The sequence below is a fragment of the Notolabrus celidotus genome, chromosome 24 (assembly GCF_009762535.1).
Source record: "Notolabrus celidotus isolate fNotCel1 chromosome 24, fNotCel1.pri, whole genome shotgun sequence".
NCBI lineage: Eukaryota > Metazoa > Chordata > Actinopteri > Labriformes > Labridae > Notolabrus > Notolabrus celidotus.
The window spans coordinates 4,516,397-4,540,695 of record NC_048295.1 but is presented as its reverse complement, the minus strand read 5'-3'; the positions used below and the strand labels follow the sequence as shown (position 1 = coordinate 4,540,695).

The window sequence follows — 24,299 nt, the reverse complement described above, 5'->3', positions numbered from 1 at the left end:
TTAGCCCAGGCGTTCTGCATACAAGTGTGTGTGCGTTTGTGTGTGTGTGTTTTAGCATTTGGACTTCTGCAGACACTGACGCCTGAGCGCTGAGACACAACATGACTGAGAGCCTCCTCTGGGTGCTATCTGTGCCTGGTTCACTCTGGGTGGGATGATCTGACAGAGAGAGAGAGAGGAGACGGTTTGTGTTGGACGATGACCTCACACTCTGTCTCTAATATGTTTATGTGCTGAGTCATGGTTGAAAAGAGCAGCGTCATGCTTTAGTTTTCTGATCAGAGCTGTGTTCTTTGCTTCTGTTGAACTGTTTCTGCAGCAGAGAGGACTTAAAGGAGGGAGCAGGTGAAATAAAGGATCATCACATTTAGCTGTTTCCTCATCTCAGCGCTCCAACAAACCGACCTGCTGTTGGCTTTAGATTCATAATCTCCACTCAGACGTTTCAGTTTCTGCAAAAATTAACAAATGTGGAGCTTTTCCTCCAAGCGAATCAGATCGACCAGCTTTTAAAATCTCTGTAAGCAGCTCTTTGTTATCTCGATCACACAGTCCACTCAGACACTTCACTTCATTACTTTCAGTTTTCTTTCAGCCATTGTGTCTTATCACTTCCTCTCACATCTGAGCGAGGAGAAACTCCCCATCAGTAATCTGTAAAACAAACACACCGTGATTAATGCATCCTCTGTACAGTAACGCAGCATCTGATGATTGTTTCAAGCATCCACCTTTGACCTACTTGTGTTGTGTTTGCATCTGCAGAGACCACCACGCCGGCCGACACCGTCACGCCCACCCTGCCTGCAGACCCTGAAACCACCACGGTCCCCATCACGCCTCCAGGTGGGAGCAGAGACTGTGTTTTACATGAAAAGCTGTGAATGCCTCTTTCTCTGAGATGAATTCTCATGTGTCTTCTTCTCCTCCTCTGCAGCAGCCACGTCTCCCGCGTCAGACACCGTGTGCGACTTTGACCACGGCCTGTGTGGGTGGACGCACGACTCCAACGCCCCTCTCTCATGGACTCTGCACAGCCACGGTGAGTCTGCTCGACAGTCATGTGAGAACTCGGCGTGAATCACCGCCGCTGTCTGGTTAGCAGAGCTGCTGCACGGAGCTGCTCTTGAAGTAACGAACGTTTGATGGACAGAGAGCGGCAGGGTTTGTTTAGAAACATGCACAAATACACTCCTGGAGATTTTTACTAAATCACAACACAAACAGTACTGAAGAGTAGTGCTGTATTCCCAGATTATCACCTGCTGCGTTCACACGTTGTCTCATCTCCGCTGCTTGCACATATTAGACAAGCGGACCGGCTGAAAGAGTCTGAATAAAGTCAGGGTGGACTATTAGTCTGTTTGCATTCACATGTACAGCCCACCTGCAAAGAGTCAGGAAGTCCTCAGGGTTTGGTGCATGTGTGGAAAGGCTTTCATGAACATTGCAATATCGTGTCTCATGCATGCCATTTACACAAGTATTTAAAAGTGAAGCCACCTGACTCACAGGAGCTGGAGATCTACCGCCTTCCTCAGTTAGTTTCACAAGTTATTGTGCTGCAAGAGTTCTGCATCAGATTCAAGCTGACCAATCAAAGCAGCACCTGAAACTTCTGTATCCTCCGATGTACTGGAGCGATGGAGTCTGGAGGCTTTGAAGACGCAGCAGCTGTTTCTAGTTTACAAAGAAGAATCCTTCCCTCAATAAAAGAAGGTTTACCTCCATGAAAATCAATCTGAGCCGTCTCGAGGTGCCGATTCCGTCTCACATCTGCAGCTTCTCCTAAACTTTGTGGGAACTTTCAAACCCTGATGCACGCAGAAACCGAGCCGGGGTCTAAAAAGCAGGGATTTACCTTTGTGTCTGATGGTTTCACAACGAGGTGCAGTTAACGGAGATGTTATTTTGATGTTGTGTGTGTGTTATCAGCAGCAGAATGTTTGTCTCAGAGCTGGTGTGTGTGCAGCTTCAGGGATAATGTCATTTGGGCTCAGAAAATTGCACGAGCACAAATGCATTAGGTTTATTCTATCAAGTCCAGACGCGAGACATTGTTTTCTATAATTAAATGGAGTCGTTCTCCACGTGCATCTTCATTGGGTCCATTTTCAATTTGATTAAAATAATTCCTTAAATTGAAAGCGGTCTCATTTAGCGACAACATCGTCTGCCAGTGAGCCCCGCCAACGCCGCTCCGTCTCAGCAAGATGGAATGAACTCTGGGAAAGAGACGCTGCTATCATGTTAAGCACATACAGCTTCAAATGTCAGACATGTGACATTCAGCCCGCTCTGAAGGGTTAAAGCCCAGTAGCTCCAATTAAGTTCAGAGCAGGAGACTCCACAGACTGCCAGATATTCCCAGCCGTCCGCCGCTGCCCCTCCGTTACCTCAGGCATATCCCTGAAGATGCTGCGGAGACTTCACCCTCCTTCAAGAAATAATTATTCATTTTCCCCTAATGCAGATCAAAAGTGCAGCTCGTGGCGTGTTATTAAAAGCTGTGGAGAAGTTTCCTGCTGGCTTTTTATCGCACTGTTTAGAATCTCGCAGGTTGAAGCGGCTGTTATCCAAACCTTGTTTTAAATTCTCTCAAGCCTCCATGAAAGATTCAACGTTCCTCCAGCTGGGGAGAATTACAGGAGGTTCAGTCTTCTCTGCTTCTCCTGACGTCACCTGGGTCGGGTTCAGGAAGGCAGCGGATCAGAAACTCTCCTGAAGCGTGACCTATTTTGGTCATAACCGTCTCTGACAGGCGGCTTCAAAGCAGCGTCTTTCATCACGGCTGGTTCGGACGGGCTGCTTAGATTAGTCAGGTTGTGGCTTTCATGTACAAAGTATCACATGCAGCCGTTTTGACACGCAACGCCAGCCTTTGATTCTCCTGCAGAGGTCAGAGGTCAGAAATCCCAGCCAACACAGGATCGTTATTTCACTGCTATCAAATCACTCTGTAATCCCCTGCAGGATCTCTTTCCCGTGTGACCCAGAAACAATGATCTCCTCACCTCCTGCACTCTGCCATGGAGCTGGTAATGAGGCACAGGGGTAGAATTAGCCACTGTGTACTGTATTATTTGGCTTAATATCCCCCCGCTAGTAAAGCAGCGTTAACTAGACTTCATAGATAGAATCCTTGTTTGCTGCTCGCTGCAGGAGACCGCTGTGAAATGGATTAATAATGCTCTGTTGTGCCGCGTACAGCGAGGCGCTCTCGATTATGAGCTGTCTGGCGAACAAGAGGCACAACAATGGGGGGTTCGCTGCAAGACGCCGCGCTTCAACGAGGCAGAGGAGGCATAAAAATGAGTGATAAAATGCCTCGTGGAGTCACAAATATGTTTCCCTCGCACACACGCACACACACTCCAGAGCTGCGAAGGGCCATGGGACATTCTGTCACACACACTGTCTGAAGTGTCACACACAGGCGAGTCTGGGCGTATGGCGGGCAGAGGGGAGCTGTCAAGGCGCGGGAAGATTTGTCCCTCCAGATACCGCTTGTCGGATCTGCTGGAAAGACCGCACACACAAGTGAGCTCAGCGAAAGGTTATCGACCCAGGCAGTCAATAACTCCAGCACGGCTGCTTTGGAAAAACACACACACACACACACACACACACACACACACACACACACACAGGGTTTAATATTGTAAGATGCTGAGGATAAGAAGCAGACGCTGAGTTGAGGTCCACTCCAGCTTTCCTAGGTGTGAGATAGAAGCAGAGGTGAGGTTAAAGTCCGATGATTGCTGCTCAAGGATTCAGTCGCTCTTACAGCTCTGAAGTGGAAGTTAATGCATTGAAGCTCAATGCAGAAAAGTTTCAAATCTTGCAAAAGTGACAAACCACACCAAAACATTCACACGTCTTTGGAAAACACCTGAACGCTCCACGAGGCGCTTCGGACTCTTTTTTTGTTCTCCTGCTTGTGAGAAAGAAAGCCATGTTGTTGCTCCAACACACACACACACACACACACACACACACACACACACACACACACACACACACACACACACACACACACACACACACACAGAGAGTCGCCCGTGATAAAGCAGGTGATTGAATCTGCAGATTGTTGATACCGGACTTTTTCCCACAGGGTCCACTTAAGAAATTCTTCACCAGACGCCTCTTTGAGTAACTCTCACACACACACACATGCTTAGCTCTTACATTAACACACACACACACACACACACACACACACACACACACACACACACACACACACACACACACACACACACACACACACACATACTGTACACTCAATCTTACTCTCTCACAATGGAATTCATGTCAGCATCCAATTTGCAAACTAAACATCCTCTGCTGTAAACAAACGGAGTGCCGTGCGTTTTGTTGGACTTTCCGTTGTTGAAGTCACCTGGAGGGTGTGTGTGTGTGTGTGTGTGTGTGTGTGAGGAGAAATAGTCCCCGAGGGTCTTGGCTGGAGCTCTGGTAGCACTCCTGGACCCCATTCTTCTGTGTTTATGTTTGTCATATCCTCTATTGTTTGGAGACTTATTGTGCGGCGGTGATTCCGTTCCTGTTCCTAACTGCTGATTAGTTTCTTTGTGTGTGTGTGTGTGTGTGTGTGAGAGTCATGTCTGCATATCTGTTCTCTGTCCTGTATGTGTCCATATGTGTCCCGAGTCCGTCTGCATGTGCGAGCGGCCGGTGATTAATGATTGTAATTGCGCAGCCACGTCGCATCTACGTGCTCCACAAACTCATTCCAGCAGCATCCGTTCACAGCGGAAATCAAAAGTCGACACAGACGCTCAAATTCAGAGTTTTTTAAGCCTGGAGGGCGAAAATGAAAAACCCATTAAATCTGACTTTTTCACTTTCATTTGACTCCAGCAAGCAGAAAACTCAAGGTTAAAACAAAACGCTGCTCTTTTTGGAAATGTGTTGGGATTACTGGAGTCATTTTGTTTCTGATAAACACTCACAGTGCTTCTGATAATTGATCTTTTGTGATCCTGAGTGAGTCTAATTGAGTTTTGGGAAAGAATATTCTCCCATTGGATTGTTTTAGATGCAGGGTGTTGATAAATGTATCTCCTGTTGTCTTAAAATGTAAGATAACAGCACAACCATCTCCTGAACTGATCATGCTAATGTTAAAATCAAACACTCAATGAAGGTCCACAGTGCAGGAAGTACAGGGAGGGCTTTCTTAAAATCGCAGACCTGGAGTCCAAGAAAAATGAGACTTCTTCTTCTTGTTTTTGATATCTTATGTCTTGCATGCAACAATGAAATCATGCCTTCAATGATTCAGTCATAAAAATCCAGCTTTAACCTTTAACTGGTGTCCAAACAGGAACAGAAACATCCCTGAAAGAATCACGTATACGTTTATTTAATCACGTTCCATCCTCTCGTTCTGAGGAACATGAAGTAATGTCTCCCCTCCTCCCCTCCTCTCCTCCAGAGCTCAACAGTTACCTCTACATGGACGCCAGCCTGAAGACGGAGCAGCAGCAAGCCCGGCTGGTCAGCCCGATCGTGGGGGCGGACACCGGACCCCTCTGCCTTGTCTTCTCCTACCAGCTGTCAGGAGAAGCTCAGGGACACTTAAAGGTCCTGGTGCGGGACGGCCACAACGATGAGACCGTTCTGTGGACACTCAAAGACGATCAGGGCCCCGTGTGGAAGGAGGGTCGAACCATCCTGCCTCGCTCTCCTAAAGACTTCCAGGTAATGAAACGTCTTCTTTGAGAAAGTGCGAATGCTCCAAAAGCTTGTGGCCAACATCAGCAAGCTTTATTAAAACACGTCTGCCTGATAGATGTGTATCTGGGTCAGACCCGTTATCATCCCGCTCCCCTGATACAGAAACATCTTTAATGTCTCGATCAGCGTGGAGTCAGAAGTGATGCACATCTCTGAGAGCTTCAGTCTTAACCTCTCTGTCACCTTAGGCCAGGTTTGACTTCAAACGCAGCCAAAGTAAGTCACGTAGTCTCTGATGGCTGCGTGATTGTTTGCCGCATTTGTCAGAGACATCACAAGATGTTAACGTTCTCATGAAAAAGTCAGATGAAGTGAAGACGCTCGCAGAGACGTGAGGAAGATTGCAAGTGTTGAGTGCAACTTTGAAATCACAGGAACAGTATTAAGTTTTCATCCTCTCTCTCTCTCTCCCTCCTCCCTCCTCTCGCTTGTCCCCATTTTTCAATCTGCCTCCACCCCTCTGCTCCCTCTTGGCTTCATCCTGTGCATCTTCCTCTTCCTCCTCTTCTTTTTCAACTTTTCCCCTCCTCCCTCTCTTCCTCTTCCTCTCCTGTTTTTTTTCTGTGGTAGGTGGTGATGGAGGGGTTTTTCGTGCACGGAACCAGAGGACACATCTGGATCGACAACATCCACATGAGCTCCAGCATCCCTCTGAAAGAGTGTACACGTAAGTCACACATACACACACACACACACAACACACACACACACACTCTGACAGACGGGAAACTGCAGCTTGTAAAAGTCTCCTCCATCCAGAAAACATGCATCTCTTTAACCCTGTTCTCCTGTCGCCTGCCTCGCCTCGCCTCGCCTCGTCATCCTGCCCTCCATCAGTCTCCTCTCTCTCTCTTTCCCTCCGCCTCCTCCACTTTTAGCCCTCAGGTCCTCCAACAGTGACACACTTGAAGTGATAAACACCCTGAATCCTCCCATCCCAGTTTGGGGGCCTGTTCACCAAACAGCCCACCGAACACGGAGATGAAAGGAGGAAGGAGAGGGAGGGACAGCGTTTATTCCTCCACAAAAAAAGAAAAGAATAAGAATAGTAAAAGTAGGCCATAAACGCCCTGTGGGCCCCCGCGATGCTAATCTATGTTTCATTAGATTCCTCTTCTCCTCCATCTCTCTCCTGCACTCTCTCCCTTGTCGTATTTGTAAACAGAGCTCTTCCCGAGCCGTCAAAGGGAATTACTAGACAGGCTGTTTCCCAAGCAACTTTCCGGGTGCCTGCGCGGTGCGAGCTGAGTGCCAGCAGAGCCGCCTTAATCTGGCCCGAGCAGAGGCTTTGGAGAGGGTCTTAAACAGATCAGAGAGCGAGCCGGGAGTTCTGTGCCAAAAACCTGCCGTCATCACTTCTGACTGACGTCCAGGGCGCTTTGAGCCGGACCACAGAGCGGAGCAGGAAGTGTTGTTGAGGGAGAGAGTCCTCACACTCCTGCTCAGGCTGCTGCTGCTGCTGTGTGTGTTTTCAGTCATCTTTGTGTCACCACAGTCTTCAGAGTGGAAGAAACACAGCAGCAAAGACGGCAAACATGTCAGCGCAGCCTCCCCTCCCTCTCCATGCCACTCCCAAAGCATTCTGGGATGTTGCTTATCACCCAGCACAGTTGAGTTTGAGCACAGTTTGTTGGCGTTAACGCTAAAAGGCACCAGTTCCCACGTCGACACACACACACACACACACACACACACAAACTGGCTCTTTGTGTTTGCATTCCAGGCGATCAGAGGAGGTTCTGCTCACTCCCTCCCTCCCTCCTCTACCCCCACAAGTTTAACTGGACTCGGCTGATAAACAACTTGAAATGCATGAACTTTGTGAACGTGCACATCGCACAGCCCATCTCAAACTCCCAGCTCGCACAATGCGCTCTGTTTGAAATTGCATTTTAGCAAAGGAGCCGAGCAAATGCCATAACTCATGTGAGTTATCTGAGGAATTAAGTTACATTTCCTCAGGAGGAGTTTGATAGTCTTGTGACATTTCTGTGACATTTGGCTGACTTTTCCCTCCGTATTTAAACTTATCTAACAGACTCTCCCTCTCCCTCTCTCCCTCTCTCCCTCGTCTCTCTCTGTCCTCACAGAACCCTTCACAGCGTTTTCTCCTGAAAACCCAGGTGAGTCTAACTTCATGGTGTCACTTCCTCTCTGGTCTTGCTTCCTTGCCTGTTGGTATGCACTAGCCTGGGGTTGTTTTGCTTGGTGGCACTTAGTCGTCTAAATGGCTGAACAATCAGCCCGGAGCCCGACGACACAGAGGCTGGAGCTCCGATTCATTAAAACTGCATTCATGTTTAAAACCTGTGACTCATCCGGCAGTCGGCAAGGCAAATACTAAACCGCTAACTGAATCTGAATCCCAGGTTCCCAAAAATTCAGACCATAATTCTCTTTTTGTCAAATCAAATAAGCAGCTGCAGCAGAGTGAATCTGATTGATCTCAAAAGATAATTTTATCAGCAAAAAGTTAATTTTTACTCTCAAATAAATCTCAACCATCATGAATCGATGTAATTCAAATCGTCTCATGTTTCTGTGTTAAAGCTAAATTAAAAGATCTTTGTTTTTGGCTTCAGTTGACATCTCTGGCATTTGGATTGACTTCACCAAGGCGTTCTCACCACCAGGAGCACATTTGAACATCACTGAGCACAGTTTGGTGATCACTAATATAACTGATTGAATTTGCAAGCACTAAATGAATTTTCTCAAACTCTATTAAAGTCATAAAATAGATGATTCCAGTAATGTGTTCCGGTGCGTTAGCTTCACCTCGTCAGTCTCGGTGGAAACAATGGATTAGTCTCAAAGGAGCAAGGCGAGCTAAATGGAGCTCACCTTATGCAGTGAGATGTTTGAAAAGAGCTCGTCTCTTCTCCTGACGAAGCCTGGAGGGTTTTAAATAACTGTCTGCCTCATGAAAAATATTTGGAGCATCCTGGGAGACTCTATGAGATTGATGTTAGTGTTTTGGCATCTCATAATGTCTCCCAATAAGATAAGAGCTGGGCGGCTGCGATGTGATGTGTGTGCACTTCTTCGGCTTTTCCACTCCTCCGCCTTCACACACACACAAACCTGCACAGAGTTTCCAAACATGCACAAACACACACGTTAGTATCACACACACTCACACACCAGTGTCCCCAGTGAAAAGCAATCAGATAGAGTGACTGAGCAGCGGCGAGCACGGTGTCTCTCCCTCTCTCTCCACTCCCCAGCTCAGCTCTGTCTAATGAGTGTGTGCAGTGTGAAGCAGCAGCAGCACGCACCATTTCCCTCTGTAATTATGTGACACGGTCCAAAAATCAGGATGTATTCAGCTCTGCTTCACTTTCACTAGTTCAATACCACTTCCTCGCGCTCTCACAGCTCTCTATATCAAGTCCGGATGGTACATGTGGGCTTTATTTGATGTCCTCAGGGGTTCGATTTTGCATAGCGGACTTGGAGAGTCGAGTAGAGGCTTCTTGGAAGGTGCTTAGACGGTTCTTACCAAGAATTTGAGAAGGGGGTTCAAGCCAGGGGCAGCAGTGTAGAGGATCTGTGGAGATAGTCTCCAAGGAGACAGGAGCTTGGCTTGAGGAGGAGAGGACTGGCCAGGAGGCTGATGCATGAGCAAAGAAAAAAAAAGAGAAACCGAAGAACAGAGAGCAGGATAAATTATGTGCTCAAAACAAATCTGCCAACCCGAGCCAGCTAAATAACAAATCCCCGTCCAATGTGGGCTCAGTGAGAGCTCTGGAACATTGGATTCCCATGTGGTGTCCGACTGAGTCTTGCATGGTTCTGAGACGCTATCGGGGGGTTGTTTGTGACTTTCTGTGCCAGGGAGTGAGAAGCAGGGAGAGGAGGCTCCTTAATTCAATGTGTGCGGGTGCTTTTAGAACTAATTATTTTGGCTTCAGTTTCACACCAAGTTCTTTTTATTGGAGCTCAGAAAAGTTTAATTGAATTGCTTTTGATTGGATCAACTATTGGACCGACTTCAAACTAAATGTCTCCACGCTCTTGGTGTGAAAATTTGTCAAATTGCATCCCGAGCTGAATAAAGGAAGTGATGCATTTTAATTTCACTTTGTTTTGGAGATTCATTTTGCAACTGGCATGCCTGTGCATGCTCTGAGGTGCACGCCTGCTGTTCACATGATGAGGAGCTGGAGGGATAAACTATAAAGAGATAAATGTAGAAAAGTGCCACTCCTCTCTTTTCCCGCTGGCCAATTACTTTGTATCTCTCCACCAGGGGGAGGCGTTCCTGTGCCTCCCTTGCCCATCCACTGGTATTACATTATGGCCGCCGGAGGCGCCCTCCTTCTCCTGGCGGTGGCCATCTTGGTCAGAGCGCTCTGTTGCTGCCGACAACACCTGGCCACCAAGAAGAGCCAGCTATCAGTGGCCTATCACAGCTCCTCGCAGTGTTTCCAGTACTCTAACTGGTCCTCCAGTATGGCTACCCCAGGGGTGGAGCCAGTCCTGACAGTGAGGCTGGACAGCCGGGACAGACACCGTACCCTCTGCTGAAAAAGAAGCACTTAGCTGCGTTGTGTTTGTCACAGCAGGACGCCGGCGTGTGATGTCAGCTGCAGCGTGATGCTGCAGACGTGACAGAACATGGACTTCCCTTATTTGGTCACAGCTGTGACGCAGACTTTGTCCAAAACTGCCAAGTGGAAATTTGCAAAGAAACACAGAGCCCTCTCCGGCTCTCATGGATGTAGCTTCAGTTGCTGTTTTTCTGTTGTTGACATTTCACACTATGCTGCTCCTGATGAGAGGACTTAAGTCTGAGTAAGTTATTTATCTGAACAGCTTGCCTCGGACCATTGAGCGCCGTCTGGCTCCTCATAACCCCAGCGGTCCTCTAGAAATGACCCCAGCATGGACAGAACACACAGACGTGTGTGGGCTGTGAAGAGGAGGAGGGGATTTGAGCTGGTTCGGCCGAGAGAGCCAGCCAGAGCTGCCAAACCACAGGCTAAAACAAGACCCCAGAGACAGGAGGAGCTGAGCTGGGAGAGAGAGGAGAAAACTGTTAGGCTGAGAGGCGGCTCGCTGTGGAAATGATCTGGCAAGCCCCAGAAAATAAAGCCCTTCTGTAATAACAACACCAGATAGCTGTGATATGAGTTGTTCCACTGGTGACGATGTTGTGAGGGGGGAAAAATCCTTCCATTGTCCTTAACAACAACAGAGCATGTGCACATTAAAAAACAAAAGGAATGCAAATCCATCATACTTTAAATCCTGCATCACAAACGGAGATAACCAGCTGGTTTGATTGAAAGTCTTGTCTCCCCCTGATAAAGGCATCAGTCAGTGATGGATGCAGCCGTCTTCACTGTTTAGTGTTTCATCTTGATTCTCTGGCGTAATAAAGCACGTTGTTCCACTCCCATCTCTGCTCCATACCACCCACTCCCGTTGTTCCCCGTGTCTCTGAGCTGCCCAGATGAAAGCCCTGCCGAGCCCAGCCTTGTTTTGTTTTCAGTGGGAATATGTGCTTGTTGTTTTAGGGGTTGTAAATAGACACAGCTGTCTGCCATCACCACTTCTTACTTGATTTATACTCCTACAAATCCCACAATGCAGCTGGTCCAGCTGGAAGCCATAAGCTCGGTGTTTTCCGGTATATGCGCACCCTTGAGAGGGAGCCAGGACGTTATGAGAAGCAGAGCAGAGTGCCGTAAGACGCCTTGATGGCTTTTGACATAAATGAAGACGAAGCTGACGCACATGCAGCGTACATATGTGAAATCTTAAAGAGCTTTTTAGTCCTCTAGAACAAGCCCAGAAAGACTCGCCAATCTCTCTGTGAAACACGCCGGGTTTAGCACCCTGGATTGAATGAAATTGAGGTCTTCACTCTGAAGCTTAACGGGCCGTGCTTTCTGTGGTCTGTCACACCAGTAAGAATCCATCACCTTCTAGCCCACAGCTCAGCAGAAAGCACCTCCATTTGTTGCCACAATTTAGAAGCAGAGCCTTTCTCTCTAGAGGGGGAAAAAAAAAGCTCTTTTTGGCACACTCTCAATTTGTGCTTTTAAATCACGCTGGGGAGGAGGGATTGGACACCCTGCTTGGTCCATCTCCACACCGTTACGCTCCAAGCCTCTAATAGTTGTAATTAGTTAATGGACAGATAACATTTATTAAGGCTGCGGTAAGCACTTTTCCCTCCAAACCGCCGCACCTTCCTCTCCCAATCCGCTGCCAACTACAGTTCCCCTGGAAACAGAATTAATAACGCCATTGGCCATCAAAGACCTCCAGATCTAGACGTGTGCCTTGCCAAGCAGCTACTCCCACTCCTGCATGATTGCCAAGAGCGGCAAACACACACACACACTCTCTCTCTCACACACACACATATATATAAAAAAGTGAAACTCATCTAAAGTACTCTTGAGCTGTTTGGCTCCTCTAAAGTGCTGCAGCCGTCGCTACTTTTCACCACACTTGTAATCTTCCAATTCAAACACTCAACATGCGCATCACTTTTCAGCCGCCTGGCATCGCGAGCGAGTTTCACTGAAGGGAAAAGTCACCACTTAAACCATGTTGTTTCGTCTTGAATCATCTTATACACCTCTCTTAAACTCGACAGTCAAAGTGTCGGTGACTTTAACGGTGATAACGATGGGTACTGTTAATTATTTTTGCATCTTTGTTCACTGGGAATGATCAGTCTTATACCATCAGTATGTTATGTGATGACTGTGTGTTTGACTGGAATGTATCATAATGATGTTTCTCTATTAATAAAGACATATTTTTCTATCATTCTCAGGCTGATGTGTGTGTTTGGGTGTTAAAACTCTGCAGAACATATACACATGATTTATAAATCCATAAAGTTCAATCTTTGATGCATTAAAGGAAATAATGTGGACTCTGCTGGATGATTAAAGACTGTTTCCTGTGTGTTTCCTGACAGTTAAGAGACCCAACGAATTTGGAGATGGACGACTTTTCAGCGGCAAAGACGCATTAGGTGGAGGTAAGGCACAAAGAATGTACTGCAACAATTTTTATGAATAGAAGAAGAGTTTAAGTCACATTTGGAGAGCAGTAAGAGTAGAAGGTGCCTTTTTCAGGAGGTGGAAACACACTGATCTAGAAATGACGCCCTTAAAACAGATTTTTGACCTGAGCATCATTTTTGCAAGCCATGCATTTCTTTCTTTAAGAGAGCCATGCTTACAAAGTCTTTACTCGATGAATATATTTGATTGACCTCTCGATTTTCAGACTGTTTTCCTAATCATTATGATGTATGTTGTACATTTATTTTTGTTTCTTTACAAATGATTCGTTAGTTAATCAAGGACCCACCATAACTTAATAAAGGTGACAGAATGAAAACAAGACAGAGACAGGGAGGCAGAGTTTTGGGGGGTTGTGGTGGACAGGTGGTTTTCTGAGACGTGGCCCTGCAGACGTCTGAGGGGAGGGTGGGGCCGTGGCGTTAAAAGCCTGCCTCCTTAAGTCCGGTGTCTGGTGTGTGCATAGCTAGTTTCTGCTCTGAGTTTAACCTCTGAACTGCAGCTGAACATCAAATGAATGAGGTGAAATGAAACACTTGAAGTTGAAGTTAACTTCTCCTCCTCCCTCCCTCCCTGTTTGTCACAGTTTTACAGTTCCCCGAGTGGAACACAGCGTCCCCGTCATCTGATCCTCCAGTGACACGTGTCTCAGAGAAGGACAACTCGTGGCTCTACACGCTGGACCCCATCCTGGTCACCATCATCGTCATGAGCTCCCTGGGTGTCGTGCTCGGGGCGGTGTGCGCCGGCCTCCTCCTGTACTGCACCTGTTCCTACAGCGGCCTGTCGTCACGCTCCTCCACCACCCTGGAGAACTACAACTTTGAACTGTACGACGGCCTGAAGCACAAGGTCAAACTGAACCAACAGCGCTGCTGCACTGAGGCGTGAGGAGACGGAACATGAAGGAGAGACGCAGGCGTTTTGTGAAAGCTCTCACTATTTCTTTCATTCCTTACAGTTCACTTTAGTGTCAGTTTACTTCCTCGGTGGTGCAGATCCCCCGTACGCACTTTTCAGCTCTGATGAGAACTCCTTTCCTGCTGGGAGAACGCGGCTCAGTCTGATCTTGGATATTTTTGTGTGGGGGCAGAACCCAGACGAGAGAGACTGGGGGTTCCCCTGATGGATTATTCCACCGCGGGATGTTTTCGGCCTCAAAAAGCTAAATATCTACACATATCAATTACAGATTCCTGCTCCACCAAAAGAGAGTGTTTATAAATGCATCTTAGATTTGTAAGAGGTCTAGTTTTGAAGCTGGAGTCTGAACACATTGTGATGGATCGGTGGTAGGTTAGGAACGAGCTTAGAAAGCGTCTTTTTTGATCACATGTGAACACAGTGGCCTAGAACTTAGCTCCTTTGTGTGGCCCGTCGACTTCTTTATGTTCTGCTACCTATCAGTCTCAGTTCTCCTCTTAGTTCCTGACAGTCCGTGGTATTTTTAGTCAGCGGCGTCCGGCGAGCTCGTCTGTCTGCCAGGTCAATCTCTCTTTCTGTTTCATGTTTTTGTTCTGGTCTGCGACGGCAGATAAGTAGAAAAAAAAGAGGAGAGAAAGTGTTTGTGTTGTAGAGGTAGGGAGGAGGGAGGAGGAGGGGGGGCGTTTAACACTTTCTTTGAAACGACAGAGTTCTTGTTAGATTTAGTTGTTGCTGTCACAGAGAAGGTCATGTTTACATTGTGGTTAATGGTAAAAAGGTCGAGGAACTTTCGTCGGTGCAACCTATGGATTGCTGGAAAGAGACTGAAACCACTGAAGAAACAAAGAGCGAGGGAGGGAGAACATATGACGGAGCACTACAAACCCTGCCTCCCTCCTCTCTCTCTCTCTCTCTCTCTCTCACGGGGGCGATGGTCTCCCTGTGCGGACCACAAACGGGATCAAAAACTTCTCAATCGACTGACTTTAAAGCCTTAAAAGCGAACTTTTCTCGGAAATGTTGAAAAAAAGGAACGTTGAGGTGACAACAAGACGAGCGGAGGGATCACCTCTCTCTCTTCTTCTATGTGGACCTCAAAAGCCATGATTTAAAGGACCTACTCACAGATCACGCCACCCCCACCGCGACTTCTTCTTTCTTTCTTATGTTTTCTTTCATCTTCGGTTTTGGCTTTTTCGTCCAGGACTCATGAGCCATGAGGAGGAAAGGGTGAGAAGTATTCTCACACGTGAACACACACACACACACACACACACATTTCTTCACTTGTATATACAGACGTGTATACACAACCGTCTTTCTACGAACTCCTGACTTACACTTCGAGGTGCTCGACCCTGACATGACGGGAACAACGGCTGCTGCTGAGGCAAACCTGAGAACATAAACATCATAGACATGCACTCAATCACCCCCATCACACACACACACACACACACACACACACACACACACACACACTCCGTCCCTCTCCTCTGAGGCCCGCTTCTTCTCTGGACCCCACTGACTCTCTTCAAAGTGCCTTGGAGCCTCGGGGATCCAGCCTGCCTTTGGAGCCGGTTTCAGAAAAAGGTGATTTGACACTGAAAAGAGAAGGTCACAGCGCCCCTTCTGCCTGGGAGGACCAAAACCATGTGAAAGGACATGATCCCCAGTCCCCTTCGCACTGCTCGGACTGCTGTTGTTGTTGTTTTAAAGGGGTCTTTGTACAGAAATGCTCTTTTTATGATTGTTATTATAATTATTGTTATGATTATTTAATAAAGGATTTATACCATACTGAGGAAACATTGGAACAGAGTACTTTTATGTCCACTGTGCACTCATCCAGCTACGACCACAAAAAGAGTCTTATTCTGTTGGAAACACTGCCGTAATTATCTAACTAGAAGAAATAAATCCCCTTCAGGGAGAGAGTGTTTGATTTAAATAATTCAGTGTTTGCTTACCTCTTTCCTCTCCTTCAAATCCGGTCACTTCTCTCTGTGCTGAGGGCCTTCTTACCAAACTGGAGCTTCAAACCTGCAGTCCAGACCCCAATATTTGACTTCATGGAGGCCACTTCTTATTCTCCGTCTGAGGAAAGAACAGAAGTTGAGTTTAAGCCGTGTTTTCTTGGCAGTATTGACGTTGCAGAAATGCTTGTGCTCTGAAATAAACACTTCCCTGCCAATTAGCCACAAACTCCATCTGTGACTCCGAGTCAAACTTTTACTTTTAATTGCAGAAGGAGAACACACGGGGGAATCATACACACACACACACACACACAGACTTATGTTCTGTCTCTCTCTCTCTGCCACACACACACACACACACACACACACACATAATGCTGTGTTGTCAGCCTGCTACACTTGGCCTCTAATCTCCCCATGATGTCCCATTAGTCTGGACCTCTGGTGGCCCTCATTTAGGAGCTTCAACATCAAAGCTTTGAAGTGCCCGCAGTCTCTGCCACACACACACACACACATACACACATGCTCATACAGTACACATGCAATTACTCTGCTTCTCTTTCTGCAGCTTGCCGAGTCTCCCACACACGGTTCCATTTATCCTCACAAGCTTTCCCCACCTAAATGCAAACTCTGATAGCTAACGTGGCTTCAGATCCACGATGTGATATGTGGGACTCTTTGGGGTCTCCTGGACGCCAGTGCAGGGGGTTTATGATCACTGTTACAGTCTGGAAGATGAACAAGAGTGGCCAAGTTAATGTTGCGTTTCCTCTAAATCTGTTTTTCAGTAACTTCTCAATTAAAGCAACATTGAACACAACTTCTGAGCTGACAGTAAATGAAGCATGTAGCACAGGTACCACATTACGAGGCCGTACAAAGCAGAGCGACACGTGTTGTAGCTGCACAGCGGCAACAGCAGAGGCTGTTAACGTGCTCCGGTCCGTGACATAGCGGGCCAATTACCGCCTCTGAAAAAACACAGACAATCCCCAGCCTGCCGGAGGAGTGCGATGCCATCTGCTCACAGGTTTGATTGATCCCGGCAGAACAGTCACGACCACATCACACGAACGAACGCCGACAGGAAATTACCAAAGGAGCCAGATTGTCATTGTTCCATACCACCTCTTGTTTTCACAACCAAATTATTCTTAATTTCCCTCACCCTGCGAGTGCATGTGTTGTTTTTCTAGGTTTTTATCAGTCCGCACCGGCACACTGCAGGGGCCCTTTCCTTTAGCAGTCAGATCAGAGACTTCTCTTGCCTCAGAAGCCGAGGCGGCCTTCAAAGAAAAAGCTCTGGCACCCTGTAAATCGATAGGCCAGATTGTGGAGGGGGCTGATTTGAGGGTCGCGCCACAGGAAGTGACTCAAACACACAGCTAATTAATCTGGGGATTATGTAATCAAAATGGAGGAGAGGGCGATCACGAAGTGTGTTGGTCACCACGGTCAGGGAGGAAAGTTTGTTTGGATTTCTAACTGAATCACTTCTCATTTCCTTCATGAAACTTCTCTCTGAGTCAGAGGAGGTGAGGCTTTAATGGTTTCACAGTTAACTCGTTAAACAGCTTGTGAAATCGACTCTTTCATCTAACAAACAACAGTCTCTGTTGTTTCTGACATCTGGCACAAACAACCAGACTTCACCTGTGCTCATGCAAAATCACAATCCTGTTAGAGGCTCTCTCAAAAGTAGGAACAACAACCTGGGATTGCAGAAGATTTATGCCCATGACTTGCAGATTTGCTGAAACATTCTAGCATTACCAAAAGACGTAGTTTGGTTTAAGCATCGCTCCAGACATGTTTGTCATGCTCATACGTCACTTAGCTGAGGCTGTGCAGATAATCAACAGCTCTCAGACACAAAGGTAAGGCGTGTACATGCCACCGTAGCCAGGTAGCAAAATCAGATGTCTCAAAACCAGAAGAAGGAGAAGGTCTTATCCCTGTTTCTGAAATCGGGATATGATGCACAAACCTGATCAGAAGCAGGATACTAAAGTTCATGTAAACACACTCAATTAGAAACATAACCCAGCTCACATCTGACTTTCTCTCAGCATGTTTGTTTGAAATCAGAAAAAAGAGCTCTCCAGTTTCAACAAACAGTTTCTCTTTCTCCTCGACCTTATTTACTCTGAGTGAGTCATCAAATTGTAAATACATGATGCATCTGTTTCCTACCGGTGCATTATTGTCAACAAACATTATGATTCCTCTAAAGTCATGCAGAATATTAATGTAGCTGAATTATCCCCTCTCAGGAGACATCAGAAATCACACTGCAGGAATCTTCCTCCTCTCTGCTCTTTCAGTGTCAGTCTGAAGAGGAAGAGCACCTGGAGACTGAAGCTCACGTCTCTTTCAACAGCATCCAAAGCTGTCACAAGCGTTACATATGCACATGCAGAGGCTGAAAGACTGCGTACATGTTTCATGCATGCAGACAGAAACAACACCAGGCACCCACATCCCAGTGGTCTTACTGGGAAGGGGGCCCAGATAATCTTGTCGGGCCTGCCAGCGGTTCAAAGCACCTATGTGGGTCAGAGCGGGGAGGAGGAAGAGGGTGGGAAGAGGCTCGGTGGCAACACGCCTGCCAAAGCCGACAGACCCAAAGACAACAAAGTCTTGTCTAAACACCACGCAGACCATCACTTCCCTCTCTCTACGACATTATCATCTCCCCTCCAACAGAGGACACGGTCTCACAAAACAAACACACGATAGGAGGAAGATTCAAAGCTCTATTCAAAGCTCCAAACTAGGCCAGCTTCTCGTCATTGTGAGGCAGCACAGAGGAAATTAACGATACAAAGATAGAGGAAAATTTGATGCTTTTGGATGCTGCTCCCTCAAGACTGGAGCTAACGCCTCCTGCAGGGATCTCTCAGCAGCAGTGTTTGGGTGCAGAGCTCTGAATTTGATTTCCCAGAAGCACAAGAGCTCCAAATTCTCTCAGTCACACGGCGTTGAACGACGAACACACAGCCGAGTGTTTCCTCACGGCTCAACTTTTGTTGTGGACGCACACCATGAGCGGTGGTCCTATGTGGTTGGCCACCTGTTCGCTCCACTTGACGCCGCAGTGTTTACAGTCACGGATGCCCTATATAGTCCATGAAACTTGTTATCAGGCATGGTGGGAGGCCTCTCTCGGTGGGTCCTAACCATCTGTCTGGAGTGTTTGATTGTGCATTTGACTGAAGGTGTTGCAGATCAAGTGCAGATTGTGATTGGCTTGAGAAAGTCACACTTTGAGTATCATTTTGTTTGAGAAATTATGTCAAAATAAGAACAATGTTGAGAATATTAAGAGGATATTTAAAACAGGGATGCATGCATGAATCAGCTGATCTGGGCCCTGCTGACAGACATAAACACATCAGCAAATAATGCTCCCTATACTGATGTCAGTACCTGATGTTTATCTCTATCTTACAGCATCTTTATCCCGTCAATGTCATGTAATGCCCGCAAGCTAGTGCGCCTAACTGCTGAGTCACAGAAGGGTTTGTGAACTCACCTCTTGGACAAACTCTGACTCATTTTAATGGACAAGCATGTAAGAAAATGTTGGCAGTGAAGGAGCGTTACACCGCCTCTGAGAAAGATCACTGACATGACTAGTTGCACCAGTGAATTACCCTTAATTATGAATTTCTTGCAGCACCAAAATACACCTGTCAGTCACAGGTCATGAGAAGGAAATCTGTTCATGCAGCACTTGTCAGGTTAGGTTAGGATTTGATCAATCTTGGACAAAACATCTTAACGCTTGCGTGATGATCTCCTCGATGCCGGCAGCGCAAACAATTCTCTATTCCCAATCTGTCAAATTGACTTCAATTTGAGTGGAGTTGCCAAGCCTGTTATTATTTGAAGAAGCGTGTCGATAAAAGAGGGAAAAACAAAGTTGTATTTCATGAAAAGTGGTAATCAATTAACAATGACAAAAGCATCTTCGAGCTTTCAAGATTGCAGCTGGGGCAGATTTCAGAAACAAGCAAATAAACAGGCGTGCTCGTCATGATTCACTCTCACTGTCATTAAAGGAGAGGAAGAGAAAGAAAGCAAATAAGGAGGAGAGAATCATCTGAACGCAGGAGACTGGCACCAAAGTTTAGCGGTGTGGAATAATTGAAATGGCCTTCTCATAACTTTCTCTTCAAATTAGCCTTCTTTCATTTTGTATTCCATTGAGGGGATAATCAAATTCAATTGCACTTTGAGACCCATCTGTTGCAAAATAATTGACGACTCTAGCCTTTATAAAAAAGAGACCTCTGGAGTCTATGCAGCCCGGCTCATAAATCTCCCCATCTGAATCAAATTAGATCCACAAGTGACGTGTGTTTACGAAGCAGCTTTGTACGAATTCCCGCCACATTTCTACTTTGATGAAGTCAAACTCTGCTGAATGATGACGGCACGAATACAGCAGTAAATAAAGAGGTAAACTGTGAGAGCATGCAGTGGTTTCACGCTATTGAAAAGGACTTCAGTATCAATCATCATTCTTTTACACGTGTTGAGGATGCTATCTTTGAGGATGTAATGATTTCTGGGATGCAAAGGTATGCCAAACGCTGCTGTTGCAATGTGAATTTGGGACGTTAAGTACAGCTCTGTCTAAATGGGTTCAAGGCCGGTCAAGAAGACTCTGGTCTAAGAGAAGTCCTGGCACAGCCAACTAATGACTCATATTTAATTCCTTTGTTTTATTCAAACGCCTTATTTCTATTTTGGCATGAAAATGTAGTTGTCATTCTCATTTTGTTGTTCCCTCTCCATTCTATTTCCATGATTTGACTGAAAGCAGTGGATCTAAAGAGGACAGAGAGGCAGCAGAGGGAGGCTTTGTGCCCGTGATGCTGGTGTGGATGTGAAACCTCTTGAGAGAGGGGCTCTCGGTGTGTTTGCTCAATGTGGGATGCAGCTCTGTGCTCTGTGTGCATCCTCAATCCTCTGAGTGGGCTGCTGTTGACGGTATGAGGGTTGTGTTTTATGTCGTATAGGCGGCAGAGGATGTGTGTGTGCACGCATGTGTGTGTGCGACAGTAATGCAGTGACATCCTTCTCTCTGTGATACTTCTGTAGCACGGCGCTCTGAGTAACTGCACCCAGGAGAAAGCGGATTTACAGCCTCATTCAGCTGTGCTGAGCTGCAGTTAAACATCATTCAAACCGCCGACTTAGCAATCCCTGTGTATCCCACCAAACACACAAACACCTCTCTGAACACACACTCTGCTTTCTTTAATGATGTCATGGAGGGACATGTGCAGTTAAAGTTTCTGAGATTTATCTGCACATTCTTCTTGTTTCTCTGTGTGTGGTTTTCTTTATAACCTGAGGGATGATGTTGAGGGGTGGAAACTTTTAAAGCACTTGGAAATAATCATGAAATGTCCAGTGGTTTAAAAAGAAGGACAAGAAAAGGAGAAAAACATGGGACAAAAATAAATCAGTGCTCTGCGTGTAGACAAAGAGCAGGAGGAAAAGAGGGGCTGCTAGATTTGCTTATCAGTCCCTCTCAAGCTACAGTCCAGGCCCTTAGAGACATAACAGCATCAGGCCGCTGGGGCACAAGCAGGGAGTCGAGTAAACACATCAGAGAAGCATAAGCAAGCTACACAAAAGGCCTTCCTCTCACGGCCGAGGCCACACACAAAGACACAGCACTGCATATACACACACGGGGAACAACAACAAACAAGCATCCAAATCCACTCTCAAACAATGCTGCAAATATCAAATCAATATCCGTCTTTACTTTTGAAACTGTTGACTGTTGGCGTCATCATGGGATTATTTGTTGCAGTAATAACCCTCAGAGGATGGAGGCAGGGGAGCGAGCACCACCTGCCCTCTGCGTGAAAACAACAGGAGGAGGCGGACGGGTGTGAAACTATGACTGCATGTTTGTGTCTTTTCTTTCTTGCACGTTCGGACCTGCTTGTGTGCTTTATGTGTCCTACGTCGACTTGTGCGTGTCCCTCCCACCCCGGCTGCTCTGCCTTTTTTTTTTTTTGGTTGTGGTCCTGCCTGCTTCACGTTTAGTTGTTATGGAAACAAGAGCGGCTGCAGGAACAGCATCAGCAGTGGTTGGGAGTTGGCCCTATAGAGCTAAACAGCAAGTTCAGGAGGTTAAACTATATCTGCTGCCAAAAAGGAGAAGTCCTGCGTACTTGTGCGCCTCTGTATTGAGTGGATTGCCTCCCAGATTTATATGGGAGTGCAAATACAAAAGGTTTTTGCAAATTATGCGCATATAAATGTCCTTCTGCAGTGCTTTTCACTCGTATTTTCCAGCTATTTGTGCCAAAATATGATTTTTTTTCTACTTGATATATTCCCCACAAATGCAAAGAAGAGATTGTGAGTCTTCCTGCTGCACAGTCTTGTTCCCCCTGCTGCGATTTGACTGGTGACACAGCTACCATAACAGCTTCCATAACTCATGAATACAGGCTAATGTATTCTCTGTGTGTAGGCAGAGCACATACAGGAGTGTGCGTGTTCCTTGTTGCTTCCCTGCTCCTTCTTTCCCCTTCCAGCAACCCGCCTGTTTCATGACATCTGGCCCTAAAAAGGTAGCCTTGACACACAACACACACGCCAGCTCTGACATCGCAATGTGTCTGAGAGCATCAGTTCTTCATCAGCCAGGAGATGCTTCCAGTATTCCCACGACCCCCAACCAAATAAATAACCCGCCCCCGCTTGACACCAGTGAGAGTCCTTGTCTCCAGATGCTCTGCATGTCTCACATCTACCCGCAAGGCCTCCTCCTCCTCCTCCTCCTCCTCCTCCTCCTCTTCCCCTTCTGTAACCACACTACAGCCTGGAGGAGAGCAGCACTACCTGCTTACATTAAACTCACACACATGCAGACCAGCAGCAGCAGCCATGATGGATGGCCTTCCCCTCTCACTAATGCACAGAAGAATTATCCGTCACCCTTCAGCCCAGAGGAAAGACATGCTCTTTTTAAATTGACACCTCGCTCTCTGACAGCGTCCCCGTGATCATCAGGCCGGGTGTGCTCATGCAGGAAGGTGCCTCCTCGTCCTCCTCATCGTTCACGCTCTCAGAGTTCATTTAAGACTCCTCACTTCACACTTACTTATCCTGCATTAACATCTAATGGAAAGGCTACACAAATACTGACTCCATTGTTGCACAGAAAGTTGTCCTGTTTGTGTCTGCAGGGTCGTCTCATGCAGATGTTTTACTTTTGCCAACAATCAGGATCCATGTGCTGCAGATTCACAAAGTTTTGCATTTTCATCTTCCACATCTTTGTTTTTTGTGCACTTGTGTTTTTAGGAGCAAGAAGTTACTTCTTTTGAAAGGGGAGTGTGTATGTGTAGTGGGAGCAGTGGTTCTAGTGTTGGTTTCAGTTGTTGGCCTTGAATGCAGCCTCTCAAAAATAGGTAAACTCCTCCCCTGGTCCAGCCCCTTAATCAGGTGAACCATATATAAAGCACCTGTGGCAACATGACTGCCTTTTCGACTTGTCTGCTTGCTGGTTGCTACATGCTCCTTGTACTGAGGTAGGTTAAAAATCAAAATGATTATTCCATGCTTGTTTTGAAGTAACTTTGCATTTATTTAAAACTAACAAAGTTTAATTTTGTACTGGAATAGCCCCCTGTCTGCCCCTCTGCCTCGGGTGAGCTGGTGTCTGGTTTGATAAGGTTTGTTTCTTTCAAAGATTCTTAATTGCTGAGATGTGGAACTATTGTAAAGGATTCATTTTATCTCTTGTATTTAGTCTGTTATCCTGCTGGTCCTTTGCTTGAGGCGTCTTTGGTAGCTGTCCCCTTTGTGTGTCATTGTTATAGTGAAGCCAGTTAATGGGTAAGTCAGGCAACATGAGGGTTGATGCATATTTTAAAAATGGTTATAAAGAAGTTTCAATATGTAATGCTCTCTTTATTTGTATTTCAGACCTTTGTCAGCCGCAGTTTTGCCTGTGTTTAATGTATTTGCCTTGTTGTACTTTTAACTGAACCAACTGGTTTATTTGTTTTCCTTGTTTAATACTTTTATTGCACCTGTTTGCTGTGAGTTCACAAGTGGTTGGTAAGTTGCACTCCTGGAACACACCCCTTGATGTTAGTTTTGCTGGCACCCCTCACTTCCCCCCCTCCCATTTTGCTAATTTTGAATCACATTGGATTGGAAGTGTCTTTTTTAAAACAAATTTATATTGTAATAAACTTTAATGCATCCCCCTCAACTGACTAATTTACCTCCTTGCTGTAATAACTAACTCCCCTTTCTTCACGGATACACTCATTTTAAATTATCAATAAAATTATTTTGAACCATGTCTCTGTCTCAATTCAGTTGTTGAACCTGTGTTGCCTTTTTTTATTAAGTGTTTGTTTATTTTCTGTGGTGAAATTCCCCAGGTGGCGTTGTCGGATCAGTTACATTTTTGTTTCTTCTTTATCATACGGCTACTCCTAGTGCCGCAGGATTTTGCAGCATCAGACAGATTTCAAGGGGGGATTGTGCCGCCCCTCTAGATAGTCTCCTTCACTTAAAGCATCCT

The 24,299-nt window shown here is 46.3% G+C and overlaps 1 protein-coding gene and 1 long non-coding RNA gene across 4 annotated transcripts in view; both read left to right on the top strand.

Moving 5' to 3' along the window:
- nrp2a (neuropilin 2a) overlaps positions 1–15,548 on the top strand; it is a 70,225-nt gene extending 54,677 nt beyond the window's left edge. The window contains exons 12-18 of one of the 2 annotated variants that reach the window (XM_034677965.1): positions 766–846; positions 938–1,042; positions 5,462–5,727; positions 6,334–6,430; positions 7,854–7,886; positions 12,707–12,769; positions 13,402–15,548. In XM_034677965.1, coding sequence (XP_034533856.1) covers positions 766–846; positions 938–1,042; positions 5,462–5,727; positions 6,334–6,430; positions 7,854–7,886; positions 12,707–12,769; positions 13,402–13,706 — 950 coding nt within the window. In that variant the 3' untranslated portion in view covers positions 13,707–15,548. Of the gene's footprint in view, positions 1–765; positions 847–937; positions 1,043–5,461; positions 5,728–6,333; positions 6,431–7,853; positions 7,887–10,015; positions 12,555–12,706; positions 12,770–13,401 lie in introns of those variants that run through there. The other variant, XM_034677966.1, reaches the window with a different exon arrangement.
- A 7,666-nt stretch (positions 15,549–23,214) lies between these two features.
- On the top strand, positions 23,215–23,981 carry LOC117808297. 2 transcript variants are annotated; one of them, XR_004630212.1, is made up of 4 exons: positions 23,215–23,292; positions 23,387–23,436; positions 23,514–23,599; positions 23,690–23,981. It is a non-coding gene; the product is annotated as an uncharacterized LOC117808297 (long non-coding RNA). The 2 variants fall into 2 exon arrangements; XR_004630211.1 differs by having other exon boundaries at positions 23,387–23,599.
- The last annotated feature ends 318 nt before the right edge of the window (positions 23,982–24,299 follow it).